We start from the raw sequence: 24426 nt of genomic DNA on the forward strand, positions 1-24426 counted from the left end.
TCTATAGCTGCCTGGAACACACAGAGCAGTTTGTAGGCTGATGTGCATCCAGGGCGAGGGTGTAAAAATTGTGCCCCCTTCCCCCCCCCCACCCCCGTGGACTTGCGAACCCTTACTGTTTAGGGACAGTCACACAGCCACAGGTCACAAGTAGGCGGAGACTGCTCCGCCTACCAAGCAGGAGATCTGTGCACAGCGTGCCCGTGATCTTCTGCAAAACGAAGCCGCAGGACTTTACGCCGATCAGAGTTAGGCGGTCCTGAGGCTGCCGCCGCGGCCACGCCCATCAGTGCGACGCGGTCGGCTACATGTTAATGTTAAGTGCTAATGTTTTATAATGTAGGGCACAGAGCCTACTCTGACTATAAGCTTGTCATCAGTAATGTTGACAACAGTTCATGCTCTGTGTTTATTGGCCTTTTATAAAATGACAGCTAATTAAGTTATGGCACTGCAATTAGCAGATTCAATCAGCCAGAGAAAGAATACGTGTGTGGAATTTTAATCGGGTTCGGATGAAGAAGTGTGTGTACTTGATAATCCATTTGTGAAAGACAGGTCAAGAAGAGCAGCTGACTTTTAATCTGTTTGCCCATTCGGGGGATTTCTGAGAATATCCAGAAACTTCTGCCATCTTCTGCCTCCGGAAAGGTTGGCGTAGGACCCTCTGAAGGAGACGGACCTTCATAAGACACAAGGAAGTTAATTGAATAATATTGTACAAACAGCCTATTCTGCAAACTAGAGCAGCCAATCAGATTTCAGTATATTACTCACTCCCTCTCCTCCACCCCAGCTTCACTCGCTCTCCCTCTCCTCCACCCCAGCTTCACTAACTCTCCCGTTTCATCTTTTATCACCACAGTTTACTTTAAGTAATTTTCCCCACATAATAGTCATCATGTGGGACAATGCAGTACAGTGTACATCCTGCAACATGTATGCATGCCTTGATCAGCAGATTGAGGGTGTTTACTGTTGTTCTGGGTGTGCGTGTGGCTTAATTAGAGGCTGAAGTCAAAGAGCTAAATGAGCATCTTGCAACACTGAGACACAATGGTCTGTATGTAAAAACAAAAGAAAAGGGTGCGCTCCAATGGTGCATTAACGGTTTAATATGTAAAAACGCTGGTAAAGTTGCACTTACATTGGTGTAGTTGTAACAAGGGTGTCCAAGGCTGCCAGCGAGTCCTCTCGCAGCATCTGAGCTTGGCCAGACTCGGAGATGCGATGTCACACTGGGAGGGACGGTCTGCAGGCGGGAGCTCGTTACGTGATGCCGTCTGACGTCACTAACTGTTTCTGCGCTTAACCACGCCTTTTTCTGGTCGCTAGAAGAAGGCATGGTTAAGCGCCGAAACGCGTAGTGACGTCAGAAGGCATCACGTGACTTCTGGTGACCAGAAGAAGGCGTGGTTAAGCATCACTTAACGAGCTCCCACCCGCAGATCGTCCCTCCCGGCATGACATTGCATCTTCGAGCTCTGGCCAAGCTCAGATGCTGCGAGAGGACTCGCTGGCAGCCTTGGACACGCTTGTTACAACTACACTTATGCAAGTGCAACTTTACCAGCGTTTTTACATATTAAAAACTTAACGCACTATTGGAGCGCAGCCTTTTCTCTTGTTTTTACAGCCAAATAGATCAGCAGGACTGCCAGACAACTGGCATTGTTTAAAAGGAAACAAATATGGCAGCCTCCATATCATTCTCACATTGGGTTCAGATACTAACCACTTAGAGAACAACTTCAATGGATGTAGATTGCTTTCTCAGCGTATAGTCAAAATATTTATAATCTGTTTCATCAAGAGGATATTGGGTCCTGGAAACCCTCACAGTCCCCAATACAGCTGCCAACACGTAATCTGTCTTGAGTTAGTTGCTGTTACCAGCTGAGGTTGCTGGCTCACAGTTGGTTAGGTAAGATTAACCCGTCAGTTTGGCTAAACTATCAGAGTAAGTCACAATCACTGAGGGCCCTTTTCCACTAGCAATCGCAATCACAAACGCCAGCGATTGCGATTTTTCATTAATTCTGTTATGCGATTGAGATTTGTGATTTTCATTTGCATTGCATTATCATTGTAAAAATCGCTCCAGCAAGCGATTGCGATTTGCGATTAGCGATTTCCAAATCGAATCACCGTAGTGGAAAATACTTCTCATGATTTCTATGATAAAGTAACAACTCTAGCGATTTAAAAATCACTAGCGATTTGCGATTTTGCGATTCAGCAATCACAATTACTCTAGTGGAAAAGGGCCCTGAGGGCCATTTGTTCAATCAGGCAGAAAAGCGGCTTTTGAATCCTCAACTTTCTCAGTGCTGTTTGCAATGTTAGCCAATTGTCGCTACATTCCTGAAAGAAGATTTTTGTCTATAATGTGATCAAACCTGAAGAAGCTCATTGTAATACACTCCCCATTTTACTCAACTTCATTTGATGCAGATTAACTAATGACGCCAGAAGGAAGCCCCAAAATGCTTAGGGCCCATTTACACTTAAAGAGACTCTGTAACAAAATGTTCAGCCTTATTTCTTAGATCCAATAAGTTCCTATACCTGTTCTAATGTGGTCTGGATTACTGCAGCCTTTCCTAGTTGCAAAGTGGCTGTATTATCTCTGTTATATAATCTAATCTTCTTTCCTCTGATGGCTTGGTCGGGCTCAGGCTCTCAGGCTGGAATGTGCAGGTCTGCTTGTGATAGGACAGAAGCTATACACACCCTCTCCATGCCCCCTCCAAGTTCTGTATGACTCACACACTGAGCTACTCTCAGCCTATCACATGCTGTTAGCAGCCATGTCTTTTGTTTGTAAACACTGCCTAAAACTGGCAATTACAAGCCAGGATTGCAGCAGGGAGTGGCAGAAATAGCACAGAGGGGCCCAGGAGAACATAATGAATAGAATGGTATGCTTTTTATTGTAAGAATTTTAGAGTACAAATTCTCTTAAATCAGTTGGTACGCATTAGTGTGCGATAGCACGCGTTAGTATGGGTTGGTATGCGTTTTTTCCATAGTAGTGCATTGTGAAAAAGATTTCAGTTAAAACCCGTTAAAGAGGAACTCCAGTGAAAATAATGTAATAAAAAAAGTGCTTCATTTTTACAATAATGATGTATAAATGATTTAGTCAGTGTTTGCCCATTGTAAAATCTTTTAAATCCCTGATTCACATTCTGACATTTATCACATGGTGACATTTTTACTGTTGGAAGATGATGTAGCTGCTGCATGCTTTTTTGGCAGTTGGAAACAGCTGTAAACAGCTATTTCCCACAATGCAACAAGGTTCACAGACAGGAAACTGCCAGAAGTACCACGGTCCTCAGAGTTTCTTGTGGGAGGGGTTTCTCAACAATATCAGCCATACAGCGCCCCCTGATGGTCTGTTTGCGAAAAGGAATAGATTTCTCATGTAAAAGGTGGTATCAGCTACTGATTGGGATAAAGTTCAATTCTTGGTCGGAGTTTCTTTTTAAGTGTGAAAGGTGCCATAGGAAAACATGGGCATTACTTTGAAAAAAGTTTTCTTTCAGCTATAACTGAGAGCAACTGATTAAGTGTTAAAGGGGCCTTACAGTCAGCTGCTGGCTGCTGCCCCCTGCTGGTGTAATATAAGGTCTTCTAAAATGTTTAACTGCCAGATTTATACTTTTCATGGCCAAGTATGTTTTGGATCATCTTTCATGGACAGCAGCCCCCTCCCATTCCATGTGCAGATCCCTCTTCCATGTGTAACATCCTTGTACAGCAGTGCCCCTCCCATTCCATGTGCAGCCCCCTTTATCATGTGTAACATCCACGTACAGCAGCCCCCTCCCATTCCATGTGCAGATCCCTCTTCCATGTGTAACATCCATGCACAGCAGTGCCCCTTTCATTCCATGTGCAGCCCTTCTATCATGTGTAACATCCATGTACAGCAGCCCCCTCCCATTCCATGTGCAGCCCCCTCTTCCATGTGTAACATCCATGTACAGTAGCTCCCTCCCATTCCATGTGCAGCCCTTCTATCATGTGTAACATCCATGTACAGCAGCCCCCCTCCCATTCCATGTGCAGATCCCTCTATCATGTATAACATCCATGTACAGCAGCCCCCCTCCCAATCCATGTGCAGCCCCCTCTATCATGTGTAACATCCATGTACAGCAGCCCCCTCTCATTCCATGTGCAGCCCCCTCTATCATGTGTAACATCCATGTACAGCAGCCCCCTCCCATTCCATGTGCAGATCCCTCTATCATGTGTAACATCCATGTACAGCAGCACCACTCTCATTCCATGTGCAGCCCCCTCTAGCATGTGTAATATCCATGTACAGCAGCACCACTCTCATTCCATGGGCAACCCCCTCTGTCATGTGTAATATCCATGTACAGCAGCACCACTCTCATTCCATGTGCAGCCCCCTCTGTCATGTGTAATATCCATGTACAGCAGCACCACTCTCATTCCATGTGCAGCCCCCTCTGTCATGTGTAATATCCATGTACAGCAGCACCACTCTCATTCCATGTGCAGCCCCCTCTGTCATGTGTAATATCCATGTACAGCAGCACCACTCTCATTCCATGTGCAGCCCCCTCTGTCATGTGTAATATCCATGTACAGCAGCACCACTCTCATTCCATGTGCAGCCCCCTCTAGCATGTGTAATATCCATGTACAGCAGCACCACTCTCATTCCATGTGCAGCCCCCTCTTCCATGTGTATCATCCATCCATATATGTAGCCCCTCTCTTTCATGAGCGGGGCTTTCATTCTTTCAAAGTTGTTATTTGATCCCTCAGCTCAGCTGTGTCAGCTGACTTCCACGGGGTTAGATCTAATTGGTAAACACAGGATGCTAACATGTCTGCTTCCACGAAAGCAGGAAGTAAATACACTGCAGATTTATTGCAAGATTTGTATTAGCTGTAACAAATAAATGTTTTTCTTTAAAGCTTATTATGCTGTTGCTTGTCTTTGAGAGCAGAGTGGAAGTTCTGAGTTCAGGTCCATAAAAAAATAATGTAGGCACCAGAGGCGCTGGATAAAATAGCAGGCAGCCCCGGCTACAAATAAAATGCAATACAATTTTGTAGCCAGAGTTTGTATAGTGAGTAGCCCTGTTATTATATCAGGCACCTCAGATGGAAGCCTCCCTGAGGAGAAGGGGAGTATGTGCTTTTCTTGTTTCTTTTTGAATTCATCCACTTTGACGTTCCTGAGGGGTTTTTTTTGTGTTCCATTATCCCACACAATGCCATTATGACTGACGAGCAGCATATTCTTGTTTAATTATTGGCTGTCACAGCAGGAACCACAAAAATAGAGCTGTGCTGATGGAGAACATTAGTAGGACAGGTACAATACATTCTCAGCACCGTGACTAATGCATCCTACACATGATGTTAGTGTCTGCAATGATATGCTTGTTATGAGCAGAATTTGTAATTTTCAAGACGGGGGGGGGGGACAGTATATACACTGTATATCGTCTGCAGGGCAGCCAAGAGCGGTTTATAATAGCGTATGGATTTTATATTCCGCCATATGGCTGCTGCACTCAATACTCATTCTGTCATTAACGACAACATAATCCAGCTGGATTGTTTAATGGAGACTTTCAAAATCATCTCTTCTCAAAGCCTCTTTAGTAAATGTTTCAGGCATGGATTTGAGAGATCAATGAGAAGATTGCAACAGACACGACAAGACAGAATAATAGACTCACTTCAGCCAAAACCTCCCGGATTGAGTGCGGAGGGATTACAAGATCTGTCAGATTTTTATTGCCATTGTTATCCCCTTTTGGGAGCCATATACTCCCATCTTCTCCCAGTACCAGGCAGCATCACTGGGGCAGGAGGCGAGGACCAGGCCCTGATTCAATCTTTTCTCATATAAGGCAAACAGAACTGTTTTTCGACCCCCAGCAAGCAAAAAGTACTAAAAAGAAGTACTGAATTAACCTAAAGAATGCCGTGGGCGGCATGTAGCGTAGTGGTTAGCACCCTCAACTTGCATCGCTGGGTCCCCTGTCAAACTCCCAGCCAGGGCACTATCGGTACAGAGTTTGTATGTTCTCCCATGTTTGTGTGGGTTTCCTCCTGTACTCTGGTTTCCTCCCTCATCCCAAAAAACACCCCATGCAGATAAGTGAATTGGCTTCCCCCTAAATTAGTCCTATACTATGATACATACATAGATGTATGACTATGGCAGGGATTAGATTGTGAGCCCCTCTGAGGGACAGTTAAGTGACAAGACAATATATACTATGTACAGTGCTGCAGAATATATAATATAGAGAGAGATACAGTGAAGCACTAGTGATATGTCTGATCTTTACGGCCCTCTTCTGGTAAAATATATTACATTTCCAAACTCACCTCTGAAAAGTCGTTCCTCTCTGCTTTGAGAACAGCAGATTCTGCCATCCAGTTCCGCAGTACATATCTAGGGTTAGTCCCTATAAAACAGAATTATGCACTATTATTGTTATTATAATTATGCCTGTATGCAGTGCAGACTCATTTTCATTCTACCTACAGTGTATATCCAATGATTTAACTGCCATTCACATCACTCATGTCACATCGCTGATGGCCAAAACGATCTATACCATTTAAACTACCCATGAATTGGAGAAAAACAATTAAATGAAGCCCATGGTGGGCTAGATTACCTTATCCATGGCCTCCTGATGCTGCTTGTTGTCCTCGTGGTCACTCTTATTCCTCATCCTGGGCCTCTAAGTATTTGAATGGATCCCTTTGTTGAATATCTTCTCAGAAGTTCCCCTGAGCAGTGACAAGCGATTCAGGACTGTGCAGGCCCAAGTTCTGAACCATTCATGCACTGCTTGTCCAGAAGTGCTTGCTTTCACAGCAAGTTCAAAACTTGCCTACACTGTGGTTCGAAACCCGCGCATGCAAAGTTCACAATAGATCAGCGCCGGGAGGCTGGGGTGTAAAGATGGCCAGGAATGGGGAATGGGAGGGACCCCAAAGACAACAAGCAGCACCAAGCTTCTCTGGATAAGGACTCTAACCCTCCATGGGCTTAATTTAACATTTTCTCCCCAAATCTGGGGTACTTTGAGCACTGTAAATTTTAATGTTTGTATGTAACATAACGATGCCTATGGACCCTGGGTTTTTCCCAATTCCCATTTATTTTTTCGCTAAAAATTTTAGTTTGAAATAAAGTGTAGTAGGCTTTCGTTACTATTTTTGTTTTTAATTTACTTTTAAGTAGTACCATGCCCCTTATTCCTCTATTTCCATTTCTAAGATGAATAATATCGCAGAGATCTATGTTTCTGCCCCGCCCACTCCTTGTACTCCATATGAGCATTATCTTGTGATCTAAATACAGTATGTATTTTTGAGTTCTTACTAAAATAGTGATATATTTAAAAGTTTAAATGACTGACTTAGAATGTTCAATGTGGGCATGGTCAAATCCTACTGTCAGAAGCTAATACGGCAAGTAATTACCTATGCTGCATACGAAAAAGACAAAAAAGAAAGAAAAGAAAAGGGAAGAAAAGGGAAAAAAAGGAAACCTTTTACTGTTGAAAAAGCAAATAATAATCAAAAGAAAAAATCACATACAGTATTCAACCCTACTTTTTAAGGCATGGAGGCAGCAGCAGTTATTTAAAAATTGTGTTCTAAAGAATAGTCTATTATTAATTTTAGGGGGTATTTGACATAATCTGTAGCACTACTGTGAAAATTCTCAGAAGAACTTTATAGCAGATCCATGCGAGGTGTACCATAGTACAGGATATATATATTTTTTAATGTTTATACAGTAATCTTACTCATCATCCGTTGTCTTCGATCAGCATCAGTATCTTCTGGATTTCTACGATGAAAATTAAGAAAAAAAAATCTGTTATATGTATAATGCTGAATACACAAACAATATGTCTGAAATAATATTCTAAGAAGCAGCTCAAAGTTATTCTTCGCCATACCTCCCAACTTTATGAGATAATTAAAAGGGACACTTTAAGACATTCCCCTGACACACCTCTAACCACACCCCATCACACCCCTAGTCATGTATATCAAAAAGACTCACGACAGCAGCGGTAGCAGCTAGAGTCGCAGGGACACGCTAGTCATGTCCCTGCAGCTTGAGGGCTGTGTGGGCGATTGTGCGGGCAAATGCCTGTGATCGCACTGTTACTGGGAGCAGGGGAGATTGGCTGCAGGGGACAAAGGTCCCCTGTGCCAATCCGTACATTACCGCCGGGAATAAACACTGTTTTTGTTCAAAAACAGTGTTTATTCTTACATAGATCTTACATACATCTTACATAGATCTTACATACATCTCCCGCTGTCATTTCCGCCGGTTTCCGCCGCCCGATAGTTACATTTATGAATGGGAACGATGTTCCCATTCATAATCTCCTCGCCAGCGCTGTGTACGCAGGTTTCCAGTGAAACCTTATGTCACTTCCCCTAGTTACAATGGTCCATATGCAATTCACTTTTTCACCTGACTTTTCTCCCAGGAGATAATTTTTCATCTTCGATTTAAAATAACTTCTAAGCACTTTTCAACTAAAAAAGTACCAAAAAGTAGGGGAGAAAGTACTATCAAAATTATTTTGAGTGTTTCCTTGCTTTCTGGTGGCTTAAAATGCATTTTATTGACAAGTTTAAAAATATCACCTAGGAGAAAACTCAGGTGAAAAAGTGAATTGCATATGGCCCCATATAACAATATATTGGACCTGATTCAGTAAACGGTGCTAACCCAGTTAGCACGCCTAAAGGCTTTGGGCGTGCTAACTAGGGTGCTAAGTAGTTAGCACATGCAAATTACTTAGCACCGTAGTTAGCACATGCAAACTTAGCACCGTAGTTAGCACATGCAAACTACTACTTAGCACCGTGCTAACTAGGGTGCTAAGTAGTTTGCACGTGCTAACTAGGATGCTAAGTAGTTTACATGTGCTAACTAGGATGCTAAGTAGTTTACATGTGCTAACTACGGTGCTAAGTAGTTTACATGTGCTAACTACGGTGCTAAGTAGTTTTCATGTGCTAACTACTTAGCACCCTAGCTAGCACGTGCAAAGCATGCTAGCACATGCAAAGTGGCTTTTCACTGGCGTGCTTACACTTAGCACCCTTTTCTGAATCAAACCCATTGTATTCTATGTACTTGTACGCTACATAGCATTTTGCTCAGCGGGGACATCTTGTGGCCAAATAGTAAAATACACCTACTGACTTTAGGGGAAAAAATAATAATATGTATGTCAAGAGGGCATCTTATTAAATAATGGGCTAAAAATTAGTAGTGGATGTAAAACTGAAAAAATGCATCTTTATTTCTAAATAAAATATTGTCACCATACATTATTTTAGGGATATAATGTTAACGTTGCAATAACCAGGACAAATGGGCAAATAAAATGTGGGGATTTTAATTACGGTAGCATGTATTATTTTAAAACTATAATGGCCGAAAAATGAGAAATAATAATTTTTTCCATTTTTTTTGTATTGTTCCTGTCAAAATGCATTTAGAATAAAATAATTCTTAACATACGGAAAAAACAAGGTATAGATCATTTCTTTGTGACAAGTAGTGTTACAGTTATTGGGGAATGAAAGGCGGGAGCGCTGAAAGGGGAAAATTCCTCTCTTCCATAAGGTGAAAAATACCCGCGGGCTGAAATGGTTAACACAGATCTGTTCATCAGTCTTGAAAGAGACACACATGAAGGATAAGGGCTCTGCCTCTGACACAGGAGACCAGGGTTCAAATCTCGCCTCTGCCTGTTCAGTAAGCCAGCACCTATTCAGTAGGAGACCTTAGGCAAGTCTCCCTAATCTTGCTACTGCCAATAGAGCGCGTCCTAGTGGCTGCAGCTCTGGCGCTTTGAGTCCGCCAGTAGAAAAGTGCGATATAAATGTTATTTGTCTTGTCTTGTCTTGATAAAGAGGGACAGAAGGATTTGGTTCCCAAAGAGGGACTGTCCCTCTTAAAGAGGAACTTCAGCCTAAACAGTCATACCGTCATTAAGGTACATTAGTTATGTTAATTAAAATATATAGGTAATATAATCTCTTACTCACCCTGTTTTAACCCACTTGGCGTTATGATTCTTTCTGGATTTTAGGGTCTAAAAGCGGTGCATTTTTTGCACCCTTTCAGACCCTAAAACCTGGAAAAAATCATGCTGCCAGGGAGATCTGCAGCAGGTCTGTAATCACTCAACTCCCTGGCTCTAGCGCTGCAGTTATGCCTCCATCCTCCGGGTGGCACTGCAACTCTAAAGTGAAATTGCCAGCTGTCATGACGACAGCCCGGTGATCTCACCAGCAAGAAGCAGAGACCCGGAGAATAGAAAAATAATGGCGGACGACGTCGGGATCCCCCGGGAGGTATGTAGAATCGTCCGCTGCGTGCTATACTCTGCACGCAGCCTCCGGCGGCTACCCCAGAGGTCGGGATTACTGCTCTTAGCTGCGCCCCAAACCTAGCTCAGGATTACCGCCAAGGAGGTTAAAAGAACAGGCAAATGTTTGTGATTTCATGAGGGGAGCCATCTTTTTGGTTGAAAGGAGGTGACAGGGAGCATGAGACACAGTTCCAACTGTTCTGTGTCCTGATCACCCCTCCCAGTTGCTAGGCAATGAGAACAACAACATCGGAAATCCCATCAAGCTTTGCACAGCATCAGGGGAAAAATGCCCTGGCAGTTTTCTTTGATGGGGAGGGGCTTAGCTTAGGTGCAGCTAAAAATTAGGCTTTGGTAAGAAAAACAAAGTTCTGATGCTGTGAAACTGTTAAAAAAAAGTAGATTTTTAGTCTGGAGGTTCACTTTAACCTATTTTGGTTCCTGGACGTAGTTTCTACGTCCAGGAACGCGCGCCCCCGCAGCCGATCGTGCGCGTGCACACGCATTCCCGGCCGCGGATTCGGTAGCCAAGGAATCAATGTATCGGGCTATGGAGCCCGATCATTGATTCCTCTCCCCCGCTGAAAAAGCGACAGCTTCTCTCAGAAGCTGAGCTTTTTCTGGCCGTCTCCTTCCCGATGCGTCACTCTAAGCGCATGCTACGCTTAGAGTGACGTCATGTAAATAAACTCATGGCCGCCATCTTGTGGCCAAAAAGTAATACTACACCTGAAAAAACAAAACAAAAAGAATTAACACACATTTACATTATAAATCTATTGTTTACCTCCCACCCTCCCAAAAGTACCCAAATAAAATGTTTAGTATAAAAAAAAAAAAAACATTACAATAAAAAAAAAAACATGTAAATATTTACCTAAGGGTCTAAACTTTTTAAATATCAATGTAAAGATGAAATATTTCTATATTTTTTTTATTTTAAACTTGTAAATAGTGATAGATGCAAAATGGAAAAAATTCACCTATATTTCCAAATAAAATATTGTCGCCATACATTGTGATAGGGACATAATTTTAACGGTGTAATAACCGGGACATATGGGCAAATACAATACGTGAGTTTTAATTATGGAGGCATGTATTATTTTAAAACTATAATGGCTGAAAACTAAGAAATAATGAATTTTTCCATTTTTTTCTTATTCTTCCTGTTAAAATGCATTTACAGTAAAGTGGCTCTTAGCAAAATGTACCCCCCAAAGAAAGCCTAATTGGTGGCGGAAAAAACAAGATATAGATCAGTGCATTGTGATAAGTAGTGATAAAGTTATAGGCTAATGAATGGGAGGTGAACATTTCTCACGTGAAAACGACGGAACCTGAATGGGTTAAAGAGGCATAGTTGGTAGCTATGCTTCACAGAATACTAAAAGATCACCATTCACTCACACAGAGATATTCCAAATGTCAAGAAATATTTGCCCACCCCCAAACACCATCTGCTTCCCCAAGGGGAATGTGCTGCTCCCACTAGCTCCAGAGCTAGTTCCCTTCTGTCTGGACATTGCCCCATCTTTGGGCCACGCCTCCCTACCACAGGGAAGAACAGGAAGTAGACTGTAGAAGAAAAAAGGTGAGTGGTTCTTCTATCCTGCTGGCTAGACTCGCTACAAGTAATTGACACACACACGCACACACACACACACGTGCACACACGCGCACACACGTGCACACACGCACACACGCACTACTTTTTGGGGCCATTTACCCTTACACTTAGCATTTTCTGCATGCAATTTCCCGCCTGCATGAATTTGTAAATGCAATTTTTCAGGTATATTTTGAATGATCTTTTGTGTACAATTTTGTGATTCTTTGTGCATTTATACACAAAATTTCATTTTGTGATACACAAAAGTATATCTAAATCTCATTCTAATTTTTCAAACAAAAATGCAGTTTTTATGTGTTGCCATTGAATTGCATTACATACAATCACACATGGAAAAGACTTGCCACCCGAATTAAAAACGCAGAAAATTCAGAAATCGTACACAAAGACATAGTAATTGCACCCCTACTTGAGATATATCACAAGTGTGGTATTTGAAATTTTTGAAATTCGCAAATCACTTGCGGTTTCAATTACAGTAAGTGTAAGTTTCAAACATAACCTCACAAAAAATCTTTTCCGACAAGCTTATAATTTTCTATAGCTAGAATTAAAAACTCACGGCTTCATCTGCTAACTACTCTGTTTAATCTTCCAGTGTCCCAACCCCACTACCCTCTAGACCATACATGTCAAACCGTAGTTTTGCGGGCCAAGTCTGTCCCTCAGAGCCATTACATTTGGCCCTCAAATCACGTTGCATTATGTTTGGCCCACTCTAGACCACCAGGGAAGCTACATTGGAGGTGAAATCCTAGATCTCAAGGGAAGCCATATGGGGAGGGAGGGGGAAAGCACTAAACACCAGGGAAATGTATAGGAAAGGCAGGAGGGTCACTAGACACCAGGGAACTGTATAGGGGAGGGTGGGGGTCTCTAGACACAAGGGAACTTTGTAGGGGAGGGTGGGGGCCTCTAGACACCAGAGAACTGTATAGGGGAGGGAGAAGGCATTAGACACTAGGGGACTGTACAGAGAAAAGAGGAAGGCCACTAGATACCAGGAAACTGTATAGGGGAAGGAGGGGGGCACTAGACACCAGGGAACTGCATAGGGGAGGAAGGTGTCATTACACCTGGGAACTTTACAAGGGAAGAAGGTGGCCAGTAGACATTGAAGTTGGCCCGTGACTTGGTCCCAGTGTACATTTTCCAGTCCACTTTGTATTTGAGATTGACACCCCTGCTCTGGACTGTAAGCTCGCAAGGGCAGAGACCTCCTCCTTTGTTTCCTGTTTCTGTGCAATATATCAAATGAACATCTATCAGTATTGATGATGTTATTCAAAGTACACATCAATTGCATGCATCACTAGCTATCCTGATTGTGCAGTGCGTTGGAACAGCTCATGTATCTATGCTCCCCATCGTTGTATGTTTTGCACGTTGTACAGCGCTATGTTGGCGGTCTATAAATAAATAATGATAACCCTTGCATTCTCTCTCTCTCTCAGTACATATATGGTACAGTGTTACCTTTGCAGTCTTTGAAGATATGCAGAGCTCCATGCTGAGAAATCCTTATGCTGGTTGATTTCATGAAGTGCCCAAAAATCCTTAAACAAGAAAAATAACAGTTAAAGGGGACCTGAACTCTTACACAGGACTGAAGAAATTCATGGAGAAATGCACCCTGTATGTATTTAGAGAGTTTAGCCTATTTAATTACCCTTCATTTGCGTCTAATCATAAATTGTAATCTGATCCTCCCCCTGATTCACATGGCTGCCTATGGCAGAGATGGCAGATAATCCCATTTGAAAGCACAGGGAGTTAACAATATGTCTGCTTCCATGTATCAGGAAATAGAAACTGTGCAGATTTATTTTAGGATTTGCATCAGATATAACAAAGAAATGTTTTTGGTTAAAGGTTGTTATGCTGTTCCATAGCTTTTAGAGCAGAGAGGATGTTCAGAGTTCATGTCCACTTTAAACAACCCCAAATTACAGGCCCATGCACAACGGCAACATAGGTCGGTCTCACGCCTTTCCCAAGTTTATAAAGGTGTTCCCCAATACCCATTGACAATGCAGACATGCTGAAAATCATCGAATCAGGAAAAAAGGGGTGCAGGAGCCCTTGTCGAAAAACAGGCACCGCCATAGATGCCTATTAGAAAAGCCGCGATTTGTAGCAAAGAGGGGAAATTTAGGTGCACGTGCTATCGCTATGCCATGGCATATCCAGAGATCTCCAAACATCCTCAGAGGGAATATCACATACCACAACTGTCAGGTATTATGTAGGTAAAAATTACAGCCTCCACCCAGCCAGGGCCAGTTGGTACTTTCCAGCACCCAAGGCCCGCTGAGACGATGTGGCACCCTCTGCAACGCATCAGGGCTATCCTACACACGCCAGAATCTCAGCAGTGACGCCCCTGACCGGCTAACTCGGCAGAGAACCCACTACCATGTATGTGAGGCTCTGACATGTGCCTTGTTCAAACGCATTTATAGTTGGGCTTTGAGCATACACACACCAACACTCTGACATCACAAAGGAGCAGTGTGTGAGCAGTGCACACCGCTGTACATACCCAAGGAATGCTGAGTCAGAGGCCTTACCCATCACACCATGCCGCCACACCACACTCTGACATCATGGAGGAGCAGTGTGTGAGCAGCAGCGCATACCCGAGGAATGCTGAGGCCTTACCCATCACACCATGCAGCCACACCACACTCTGACATCATGGAGGAGCAGTGTGTGAGCAGCACACACAGCTATACATACCAGAGACCTTACCCATCACACTATGCAGCCACACCACACTCTATATATACATACCTGAGGAATGCTGAGTCTGGCTAGTTGCTCCAACGTAATCTCACTAAGTTGGCGAAATGACATTGTGAAATCAGCACCGGTGTCCTCCATCAGCTGTGAAGCAGAAGACCTACAATGAGACTTACTGCAGTATATAAGCTCTGCCCTGTAAAGGTGTATACGCAAAAAGGCCACCCGGAAATTTGGGGACTCAGAAAGACTGATAGTACAATATTGGTAAATTTGACACAGACACAGACCATTTATATTGCGCTTTTCTACTGGCGGACTCAAAGCGCCAGAGCTGCAGCCACTGGGGCGCGCTCTATAGTAGCCGTAGCAGTGTTAGGGAGTCTTGCCTAAGGTCTCCTGTGGAAAATAGGTGCAGGCTTACTGAACAGGAAGAGCTGAGGTTTGAACCCTGTTCTCCTGTGTCAGAGGCAGAGCCCTTAACCATTACACTATCCAGCCACCACCCACTACAGAATCCAGCTACTCTTACATAGCAAATGACCATAGGAACATATCAGTAAGAATACCAATATTTTACTACAGCTGAACATAACCCTATTCCTTCCCTCTACCGATGCCTAACCTTTACCACTCCCCCACAGCTAACCTTAAGCACCACCCCCAGGGCTAACGTCAACCACCACCCCCATGGCTAACCTCAACCACCCCCCATGGCTAACCTTAAATCCCCTTCCTCTCACCTAACCTTAACCACCACCCCCAGGGCTAACCTCAACCACCACCCCCATGGCTAACCTTAAAACCCCCTTCCTTTCCCCTAACCTTAACCCCCCCCCCCCATAGTTAACCTTAACCACCACCCCCATGGCTAACCTTAACAATCACCCCCATGGCTAACTTCAACCTCCCTCCCCAGGACTTACCTTAACCAACATCCCCCTTCCACCCCAAAAAAAATACAACAAACTTGTAGCCGTATTTTGCATTGCGGGAGGTCCCGGTGCCCAATACTACCCATATTGTCGTTATTTCTACTTCCACCGAACGCAGGCGCTCACATTTTATTGCTTCCCTGCAAAGAGCCTAACCTACATTAAGGAGAGATGCAATCAGGGCCAAGTCATCTTCATTATCTCCCAGCAAGCCTAACTTGGACCTGAACAGCTCCGTAAACCTGCAAGCAGAAACACAGCATCAGTAAGAATCTGTTATAGTAATGGTAATAGTAGCAGAATTTTGTAATTAATTATCTATTAATAGCAACTGAAAAGTGATATTTGAGCTGTAAAATGTATTTTTCACGTACATAGCACTGAAATCTTTCATACCACTTTAAAGAGTAGATAGTCAACTAACTGTCCCTAGAGCTCACAATCTAATGCTTACCATAGTTATATGTTACCACCATGGTCTAAGACCAATTCACATATTAGCATGCTTCTGGGATGTGGGAAGAAACCATAGTGCCTGGAGAAAATCCTCACAAACATGGGGTGAACATACAAACTCCATGCAGATGGTGTATAGTAGGCCTAAGTGTGCATGCACACATCCAATTTTGATTGGCCAATTTTACTACTTCCATGTAGTATGAGAACTTACCTACACATGCTGTTCATAGTCTGTTGGCTCTTATACAACATGAAGGTGGTAAAATTAGCCAGACATTGGGCAATCAAAATTGTGTGTGTGTGTGATCTCTTATTGTGCTCCCATGCAGTGTACAATTCAGGCTTAAAGAGACTCTGTAACAAAATGTTCAGCCTTATTTCTTCTATCCTATAAGTTCCTATAATTGTTCTAATGTGGTCTGTGTTACTGCAGCCTTTTCTAGTTGCACAGTGGCTGTGTTATCTCTGTTATATGATCTAATCTTCTCTTTTCTGTTGGCTCTTTCGGCTGAGGCTGGAATGTGTGGAATGTGTCCTGCACTGCTTGTCATTGGCAGAAGCTATACACACCCTCTCCAAGCTCTGTATGAGTCAGAGACTGAGCTACTCTCAAGCCTATCACACTCTAGTTAGAAGCCATGTCTTTTGTTTGTAAACACTGCCTAAAAATGGCAATTACAAGCCAGGATTGCAGCAGGGAGTGGCAGAAACAGCACAGAGGGGCCCAGGAGAACATAATTAATAGAATGGTATGCTTTTTATTGTAAGAATTTTACAGTACAGATTCTCTTTAAAGATTTGTATATCAAGACTGATTCCACATGCTTACTTATGTAGGTTACACTGGAAGTACAACCATACAACTAGGAAACACATGGCAGTGCACCAGGGGCGTAACTAGGCCCCACCGGGCCCCCCTGCAGATTTTCTGAGCGGGCCCCCCCCCCCCCCCCCCTGGGCCCGCTCGCGGCCGTTTTGTGGGTGCTGGAGGGGTGGCAGCATGAGGGGAAAGCCTTGCCCACAGTCGGCGGGGAGAGGGGTAGTTCCCCCCTCTCCCTCACCTCGGGGCTCTCCCCTCTGCGCTCCCCTCCAGCTCGTAAGTGTCTGTGGGGCTGTGGTGGGCAGCGAGCGGCGGGCAGATACATACCTGCTTCCGTGCGTTCCATCGGAGACTTCTCCCTCTAGCGGCTGACGACACTTCCGGAAGTGACGTCAGCCGCTAGAGGGAGAAGTCTCCGATGGAACGCACGGAAGCAGGTATGTATCTGCCCGCCGCTCGCTGCCCACCACAGCCCCACAGACACTTACGAGCTGGAGGGGAGCGCAGAGGGGAGAGCCCCGAGGTGAGGGAGAGGGGGGAACTACCCCTCTCCCCGCCGACTGTGGGCAAGGCTTTCCCCTCATGCTGCCACCCCTCCAGCACCCACAAAACGGCCCCGAGCGGGCCCCAGGGGGGGGGGCCAGGCCCCCCCGCGGGCGCAGGGGCTGCAGGGCCTATTCCTACGCCCCTGCAGTGCACAATTGTTGGTATCCTGGAGCAGCGGTTAGGGAGTAGGGAAGGTGAGTATGTGACAGTTCTGGCACTTTATGGTGTCACCTGTGGTAATGAATTTGGTCTTTTCAATTCAGGCTCAAAATCTAACCTTGTGATTTGTAAGCTTTTCCTGGAGGGCCAGCCATTCAGTTTTCGTAAGTCTGGTTGTACATACACTGACCAAAAATAGAGACATCCCTTATTTGAAAGTAAACCGGTCCAACAGTGAAATAGAGAGACGTAACAAAGCAGTTTGGCTTTTATAAGGAATGCTCAGCTTCGGACTATGTAGTTATCACCAAAGTTAAATGAATACTATCGATTGAAACTACTTTTTTTTTAATACTCTATATTAGTGTACACATTACCACTAGTGCTAGGGGCACTTTATTTATTCACCCAGGTCTCTCTCTCACTATCCCTGCTTGAAAATTAATTTCTCACACAGCTCATAGTAGTTTGGGTCACCCTGAGCTGCTTGGTTACTCTGTCACACAGCTCACAAATATATGTCACTGTGTCACTCACAGCATGCAGCAGACATGAGGAGAAATAGGCTGATCTGAGGTGGTAACAGGTAACTAAATGAGCTGGAATATAACTAGCTATACCTCGAGCAGGGCCGGAATTGTACTTTTCACCGCCCAAGGCCAACTATACCGTCTGTTTGGTTGTTATCTCTGTGTGCCCCAATGAGAATTCTACTTACTTTCCCTCATTGGATGTCAGTTGTCACAGATGACTATTTTAGTAATATGCGTATAGATTATAAGTTATGTTTTCCTAAAGAACTTTTATGTTATGTTTGTCATCTCATTAATGATGGACCCATTATGCCACCATGTGAGTAAGGCTGAAGTGTACCTGCAGGATAGAGCTTACAGGTCTTGCAGGGACGACACAAGTACAGGACAGGGAGTTTGAAGGTTAAATCTGTTCTTGTAGATATGGATGGCTGCATAGAATAGCTTTACTGCCCCTCACTGAGCCACCCCTAAATTTCTGGTGCCCTAGGCCATGGCCTATTTGGCCTAGCCAGAAATCCGGCCCTGACCACGAGTCTGTGTTTACACTCAGACTGGCTGCCTGCTTGAGGTGATTCACTCCAGGCTGCATCCACTTTACAAGCTGCTGAGAGGTGCAGGCCACTATTTACAATTAGCATTATTAGTATCTTTATCAGTCAAGAGAAGCAAAGATAATAAACACACATTGCTAGAATCTTTAACCCCTTACCACCACATCAATAAGATTATTTCAGCAAGGTGATAATTACACTATAAACTCAGTGGCATAGCTAAGGAGCTATGGGCCCCGATGCAAGTTTTACATTGGGGCCCCCCATGCACTCTATACATAACAATTGATGCGGCGCACCAAAACCTGCTAATGGCAACTACAGTGTCAGAGGAGCAAGAAGGTGATGGGGAACTGTGTGTTAGTGATTACTACTATTCACAGAATCTATAGAAGTGATTATTATGAGCATAGGACCAATAGAGGGCTAATAATGTAGTTGAGGGAGAGCCCTTCAGGGCCCCTCTGGCCCAAGGGCCCCGATGCAGTCGTTACCTCTGCACCCCCTCTTGCTACGCCCCTGTATAAACTGAGGAGTTGATAGCAACTCCCCTGTGCAGAGATATGGTCTAGCCCTCTGGGAGCAGTCAGTATTTAGATACATTTTGTATCCAACACTGACGCCAAAACTGACGGAGGATTTTACAGCTGAGAGGAACAGCTGTGTGAGGAATCAAATTGCTCCTAGTACTTGCCCTAATGTGTGCTACAACATACAGCATTTAAAAATAAATGCATACATCGATACTATTCCTTTAATGTCAAAATGGGTAAGTGAATTTGAACGAGGTATGATTGTCAGTGCAAGAAGAGCTGGTGCTGGCATCTCTAAAACAACAAGGATTTTTTTGCCCAACGGTATCTCAAGTGTTTAGAGTGAGGCAGATGAGAAAAAAACTTCAGGTGATAAGGATTCTTGTGGTCAAAAAATGCTGGTGAATGAGAGGGGAGAAAGGTGAGTAGCACGCATAGTCTACAGCAACAGAAGAAAAAAAAATAGGAAAAGACACCTATTGTGGGCCCTTGCCACCATGCTCGATTGGACTGAAATTAATTTAAGGAACATAAATCACAGTTTAACCTGCTTCCATGGCCAGCTCAGTCCCCTGACCTCAATCCTATCGAGCATTTGTGGGACAAAGTCAAAAAATTACTTCAAAGCTTGGAAAAGCCACCATCCAATCTGACCCAACTTAGAGCTGCCATTATGTCTGCATGGGTCAACACTCCTCAGCAACTGTATTAGCTTCCTTAAGGCCATGCCAGGAAGAATATCGTCTGGTCTCTAGTTTTTTGATCTGGCTATGGGCCACTGAGAGGCAGGAGCAGGAGTTGGGACCTACTGGAGTATGAGGATCAAAATTTGATGATACAAAACAGTACCAATGAAATGAAAACATCATCTCCCAAAATTTGATGAACTACAAGTCATTGCATTCTGAGTTGTGTAGTTATTATCTACTGAAGGGTTGCAAGGATGAATTAGTTGTGTTAATAACTCATAACTACAATAGATGACAACATACCTACTGTAATACAGATTGGGAAAGCCTGCAAGCACAGCTGAAGCCCTGGAACACAAACAAAATCAGTATCAATTTAGGAGTCAGTACAGTTTGCCTCGTGAAGCAGTCCGAGTCTGTGTGTATGAAAACTTGTGCAGGAATGAATATCTGGACTTAGAAATTCTTCTTCAGCTTATTAGCTTTGCAAGGACATATACCAACAGGATCATACTGAGGAAGGAGTTCAAGTGAAGGGCAGGTGCACATGAGAAATTCTGGATAGGGAGGGTCAACAAGATGCAAATTATTCAGAGTTAACCACTTGTTTTACCGGCGACAGTATATCTATGCCTCCTCGAGACTTCATCTTAGCTCCAGGGGCGTAAATATATCCGTACCTTGCTGTGAACACCTGCCACATGTTCGTTCTCCTCGCCACCTGTTAGTAAACTGATTGGAGAAAGGGAACATGTGTTCCCAAAGAAGAATCAAAGTGCCTGTAACAAATGATGTCCGGCATCAGCGAGATACGGGTGGCCAGTCTCAAAATGAAAGTAAAAACACATACACAATCCTGTGTACTGTTCACAGGAATAAAGTGGGGGGACATCAAGTGGCCAAAAAGTGAAAAGACACCTACATACATTAAATAAAATTAAATAAATCTACAGAGGAAACACTGTGAATTCGGACATAGTGGAAATGGGCCCTTAGAGCCTGAAGATTGAATTCTTAGCTTTGTTTGGTGGACAACTAATGGTGGATTGATGTAGAGGAGCAGCATTTGAGGAGCGATGGATTAGTTGAACAGCAGAGTGTAGGATGGACTGTAGAGTTGCCAGCTGATTCATTAGTTGGGCACAGAGCATGATGCTGTTGTACTCTAGTTAGGAAGTGATAAGCGAGGGCATTAGCTACAGTATTTACATCCTGAACCGGGAAGGAACGGAGGTGTGAGATGTGTCATAGATGGAGATGACAGGACGTGGTTAACTTGTTAATGTGACGTTTGAATGACACGCTGCAAGCTTGAAAGAATGGTGTTATTGGTGGTGTTATACTAGCTTGCTTAAATGAAAAAATAACACTAGTCAAAGGAAACACTAGTCAAAGGAAATCTAAATAAACACAAGAAAGGTTTAAATCTATACAGTACTTATTTATTTAATGGATTTTTGAGGCAAAGAAAAAAAAATCTGATTATTTACCTGGGGCTTCCTCCAGCCTCTAGAAGCCCGTGTCCCTCGCTGCAGCTTTGCTCTCCGCCAGTGTCCTTGGGTCCCCTCTGTAGCTGCTTCTGTGCATGCGCGTAGCCACGCCTCTCGCGGTTGCGCTCCCGTGCATGGGAGCGTTATGCGCATGTGGAGAAGTACTGCACCTGCACAGAATGCTCCCAGCTACAGGAGCACGACAGAGAGGCGCATCAATGTGCTTGCGCATGACCAGAAACCGCAGACCCAGCTGTCGGAGGCACACCAACAGATCTCTGCAGGGGGGAGGGGCAGACAGCTATAGTTACACCCCTGGGTGTATCTCTGTAAAATGTATAAGCTATAGGCTCGCTTCTGGAAGTGTTTTCAGGCACATGACGGAAGAGCTGTTGCTTTAAACATTTGTCTGTTCCATTGGTTTTGATTGCGGGGTGTGTCTTGTTGTGTAGGGATGGAGTGGCAAAGCAGGTCAGAATTACAGGAAACCCACTAGAGCAATCACAGTGAGACAGACATTAAAAAAGGAGCACCATTTGTCAAACACTCGTTTGTGACTTTAGTGCAGTCCTTAACATGCATTTTTAACAAGCTACAAGCTGTCACACAGTGCCCTCTGCTGGGAAAATCAGTATTTACATGTGAGATAGAATGAACTATGTATAAATAATCTTTACATGCCATGCAGTCTTTGTAAATGAATGTAAGTGTGCAAGATTAAAAACAGAAGAAAGAACATTTCCGGAGTTTAGCTGCACATGAGCTTAGCACAGGGGTGTCAAACTCAAATAAGAAGTGGGCCAAAATTGAATACTGGGACCTACTCGTGGGCCAACTTCAATGTCTACTGGCCACATCCCTCCCTTATACAGGTACCTGGTGTCTATTGGTTCTCCTCCGACCCCTATACAGTTCCCTGGTGTCTAGTGATCCTCCTTCCTCCCCCATACAGTTCTCTGGTGTCAGGTGCCCGCCCCCCCCCCCCCCCCCTAATCGTCAGTGAAAAATGCATTAAAAGATGATTTTAGTTCTGCAGATACAGTTGAGCAAAGCACTACTGCTCTCAGAAGGAAGTCCCTCCTCCTTTGATCCTTGAAACCTTCCTTTTGGTCTTTTAAAGGACATTTAAAAGACAACTGACCTGAGAGGGATATGGAGGCTGCCATATTTATTTCCTTTTAAACAATACCAGTTCCCTGGCATCCCGCTGATTTTTCATGCATCAGTAGGGTTTGAATCACACACCTGAAACAAGCACGCAGCAAATGCAGTCAAACTTAAGTCAAACATCTGATTTGCATGCTTGTTCAGGGTCTAGGGCTAAAGGTATTGGAGGCAGAGGGTCTGCCGGACAGCCAAGCACTGTGCATTGATCAAAAGGAAACAAATATGGCATATCCCTCTGACTTCAGTTGTCCTTTAAGTTGATGGATGTCTTCACTGATCAGTTGGGATAGTCGGTTCATGCTAATCTCTATTCCACTTACATTTCCTTGAATCTCTGGAACTGCTGAATAGTTAGGCTAGCAGTTTTCAATGGAGGTAACCCCTTGATTAGGTTGTTTATTTTCATACACTGAGTTTATATTACCCCAAGTTCATTTAAGGGTCTATATGAAGGAGACCTGATGATGTCTGAGTGCTGAACTTGGAAGCCGCAGTTGTTACCGCCACAACCTCACTACATCAGCGTCTCCTGAAACCCAGGTCTACCATACATACAAGTTAAATTGAATTAACATTCTCATTACGCTTTCACTGGGCTGTCACCCTTGTTTTTAATGTGGGCTGGCCTCCCCTGGCTAAGATAAACACCTCATTCCATCTGTCATTGGCCATTTATCAACAGAACATTTGTCAAAGCTATCATAATCCTCACAGGGACGCAGTATCAACATCTTCAAAAGCAGGCAGAAGAACACACACAGGCCTGGTGGCTACCCCCATTGCCGTAGTACCAGCATCTCGGGGTGCTAGGGGCAGACAGGATGAGGGTGTTTATGAATTGGGCGGGAGGGGGGAGAATCACTCACAGCTGCTTTTGTCTGTCGTCCAAGAGAGGGTTCAAAGCCAGGAGCAGCTTGTTCAGATTATACATTCCGACGTTGGCCTGGTTTCCGATTCTATACCTTCCTTCATCGTCAGATGTGTTTGGAATATAATCTATTTAAAGCAAACATACCATGTATTACTGAGGTATGGTGAACAAGAGCAAGAAAAAAAGGGAACAGCAATTTAAATAAATAGCCAGATCAGCTGGTTCAATAATGGCCATTATTTCTGACTCGATACCCAAACTAGAAGCTTAGGAGGACCTCAACGCCCCGCCTCATAAAAGGCTGCAAGCTACAGGTTGTTTATTTGGATAGGAACTGCTGCCGATTTCCAGATGGTCTCCAACCTCATCTTCCTCACGGGCAGAAATAACCCGGCAATTGATTTCTAGAGGTACACAATAAACGTTCCGTGTTATGTTAACCAGACTAATCTGTGAGTAAGCTGCGTTGAAAGCATGATGCTCATCTATCATCCCAAACATTTGTTTTTCCTTCCACAATGCTTTATATCCTTCCGTGCCAGAGGCAAAAGGATCCAGGTTTCTTCAGCTTTATAGAGAAGATTAAAAATGATTACTCTAAACAAGATTGGACTTTGATTTCTCTAATTGGCATAAAATGGCATGAATTGTGCTGTGGTACGATGTGTTTCCTGTGTTTATGTAGCAGCAACAGATTACCTGCGCTCTGCAAAGGACACATGACCCTTCCCACAATCCCTTGCAAAGACATTCTGCCATTAAACAAGTACTGAGCCTGTTTTGCCAGTAAGGCTTAGTTCACACATAAATCTGTACATTTCCAGTCCAGTCCTGTCCTGTCAGTTTTCCCTGACAGGAT

At 43.9% G+C, this 24426-nt stretch overlaps 1 protein-coding gene across 3 annotated transcripts in view; it reads right to left on the bottom strand.

Annotated features, from left to right (window-relative positions):
* Positions 1 to 486: 486 nt before the first annotated feature.
* Positions 487 to 24426, bottom strand: part of LOC137518190 (protein adenylyltransferase SelO-like) — a 67529-nt gene continuing 43589 nt past the window's right edge. For all 3 annotated transcript variants that reach the window (XM_068235664.1, XM_068235665.1, XM_068235663.1), the window contains 8 exons: positions 23563 to 23692; positions 20343 to 20387; positions 15907 to 15988; positions 14863 to 14955; positions 13546 to 13625; positions 7833 to 7876; positions 6394 to 6473; positions 487 to 682 (listed from right to left, as the gene is read on the bottom strand). In XM_068235664.1, the coding sequence (XP_068091765.1) occupies positions 560 to 682; positions 6394 to 6473; positions 7833 to 7876; positions 13546 to 13625; positions 14863 to 14955; positions 15907 to 15988; positions 20343 to 20387; positions 23563 to 23692 (677 nt within the window). In that variant the 3' untranslated portion in view covers positions 487 to 559. The remainder of the gene's footprint in view (positions 683 to 6393; positions 6474 to 7832; positions 7877 to 13545; positions 13626 to 14862; positions 14956 to 15906; positions 15989 to 20342; positions 20388 to 23562; positions 23693 to 24426) is intronic.

The sequence above is a fragment of the Hyperolius riggenbachi genome, chromosome 5 (assembly GCF_040937935.1).
Source record: "Hyperolius riggenbachi isolate aHypRig1 chromosome 5, aHypRig1.pri, whole genome shotgun sequence".
NCBI lineage: Eukaryota > Metazoa > Chordata > Amphibia > Anura > Hyperoliidae > Hyperolius > Hyperolius riggenbachi.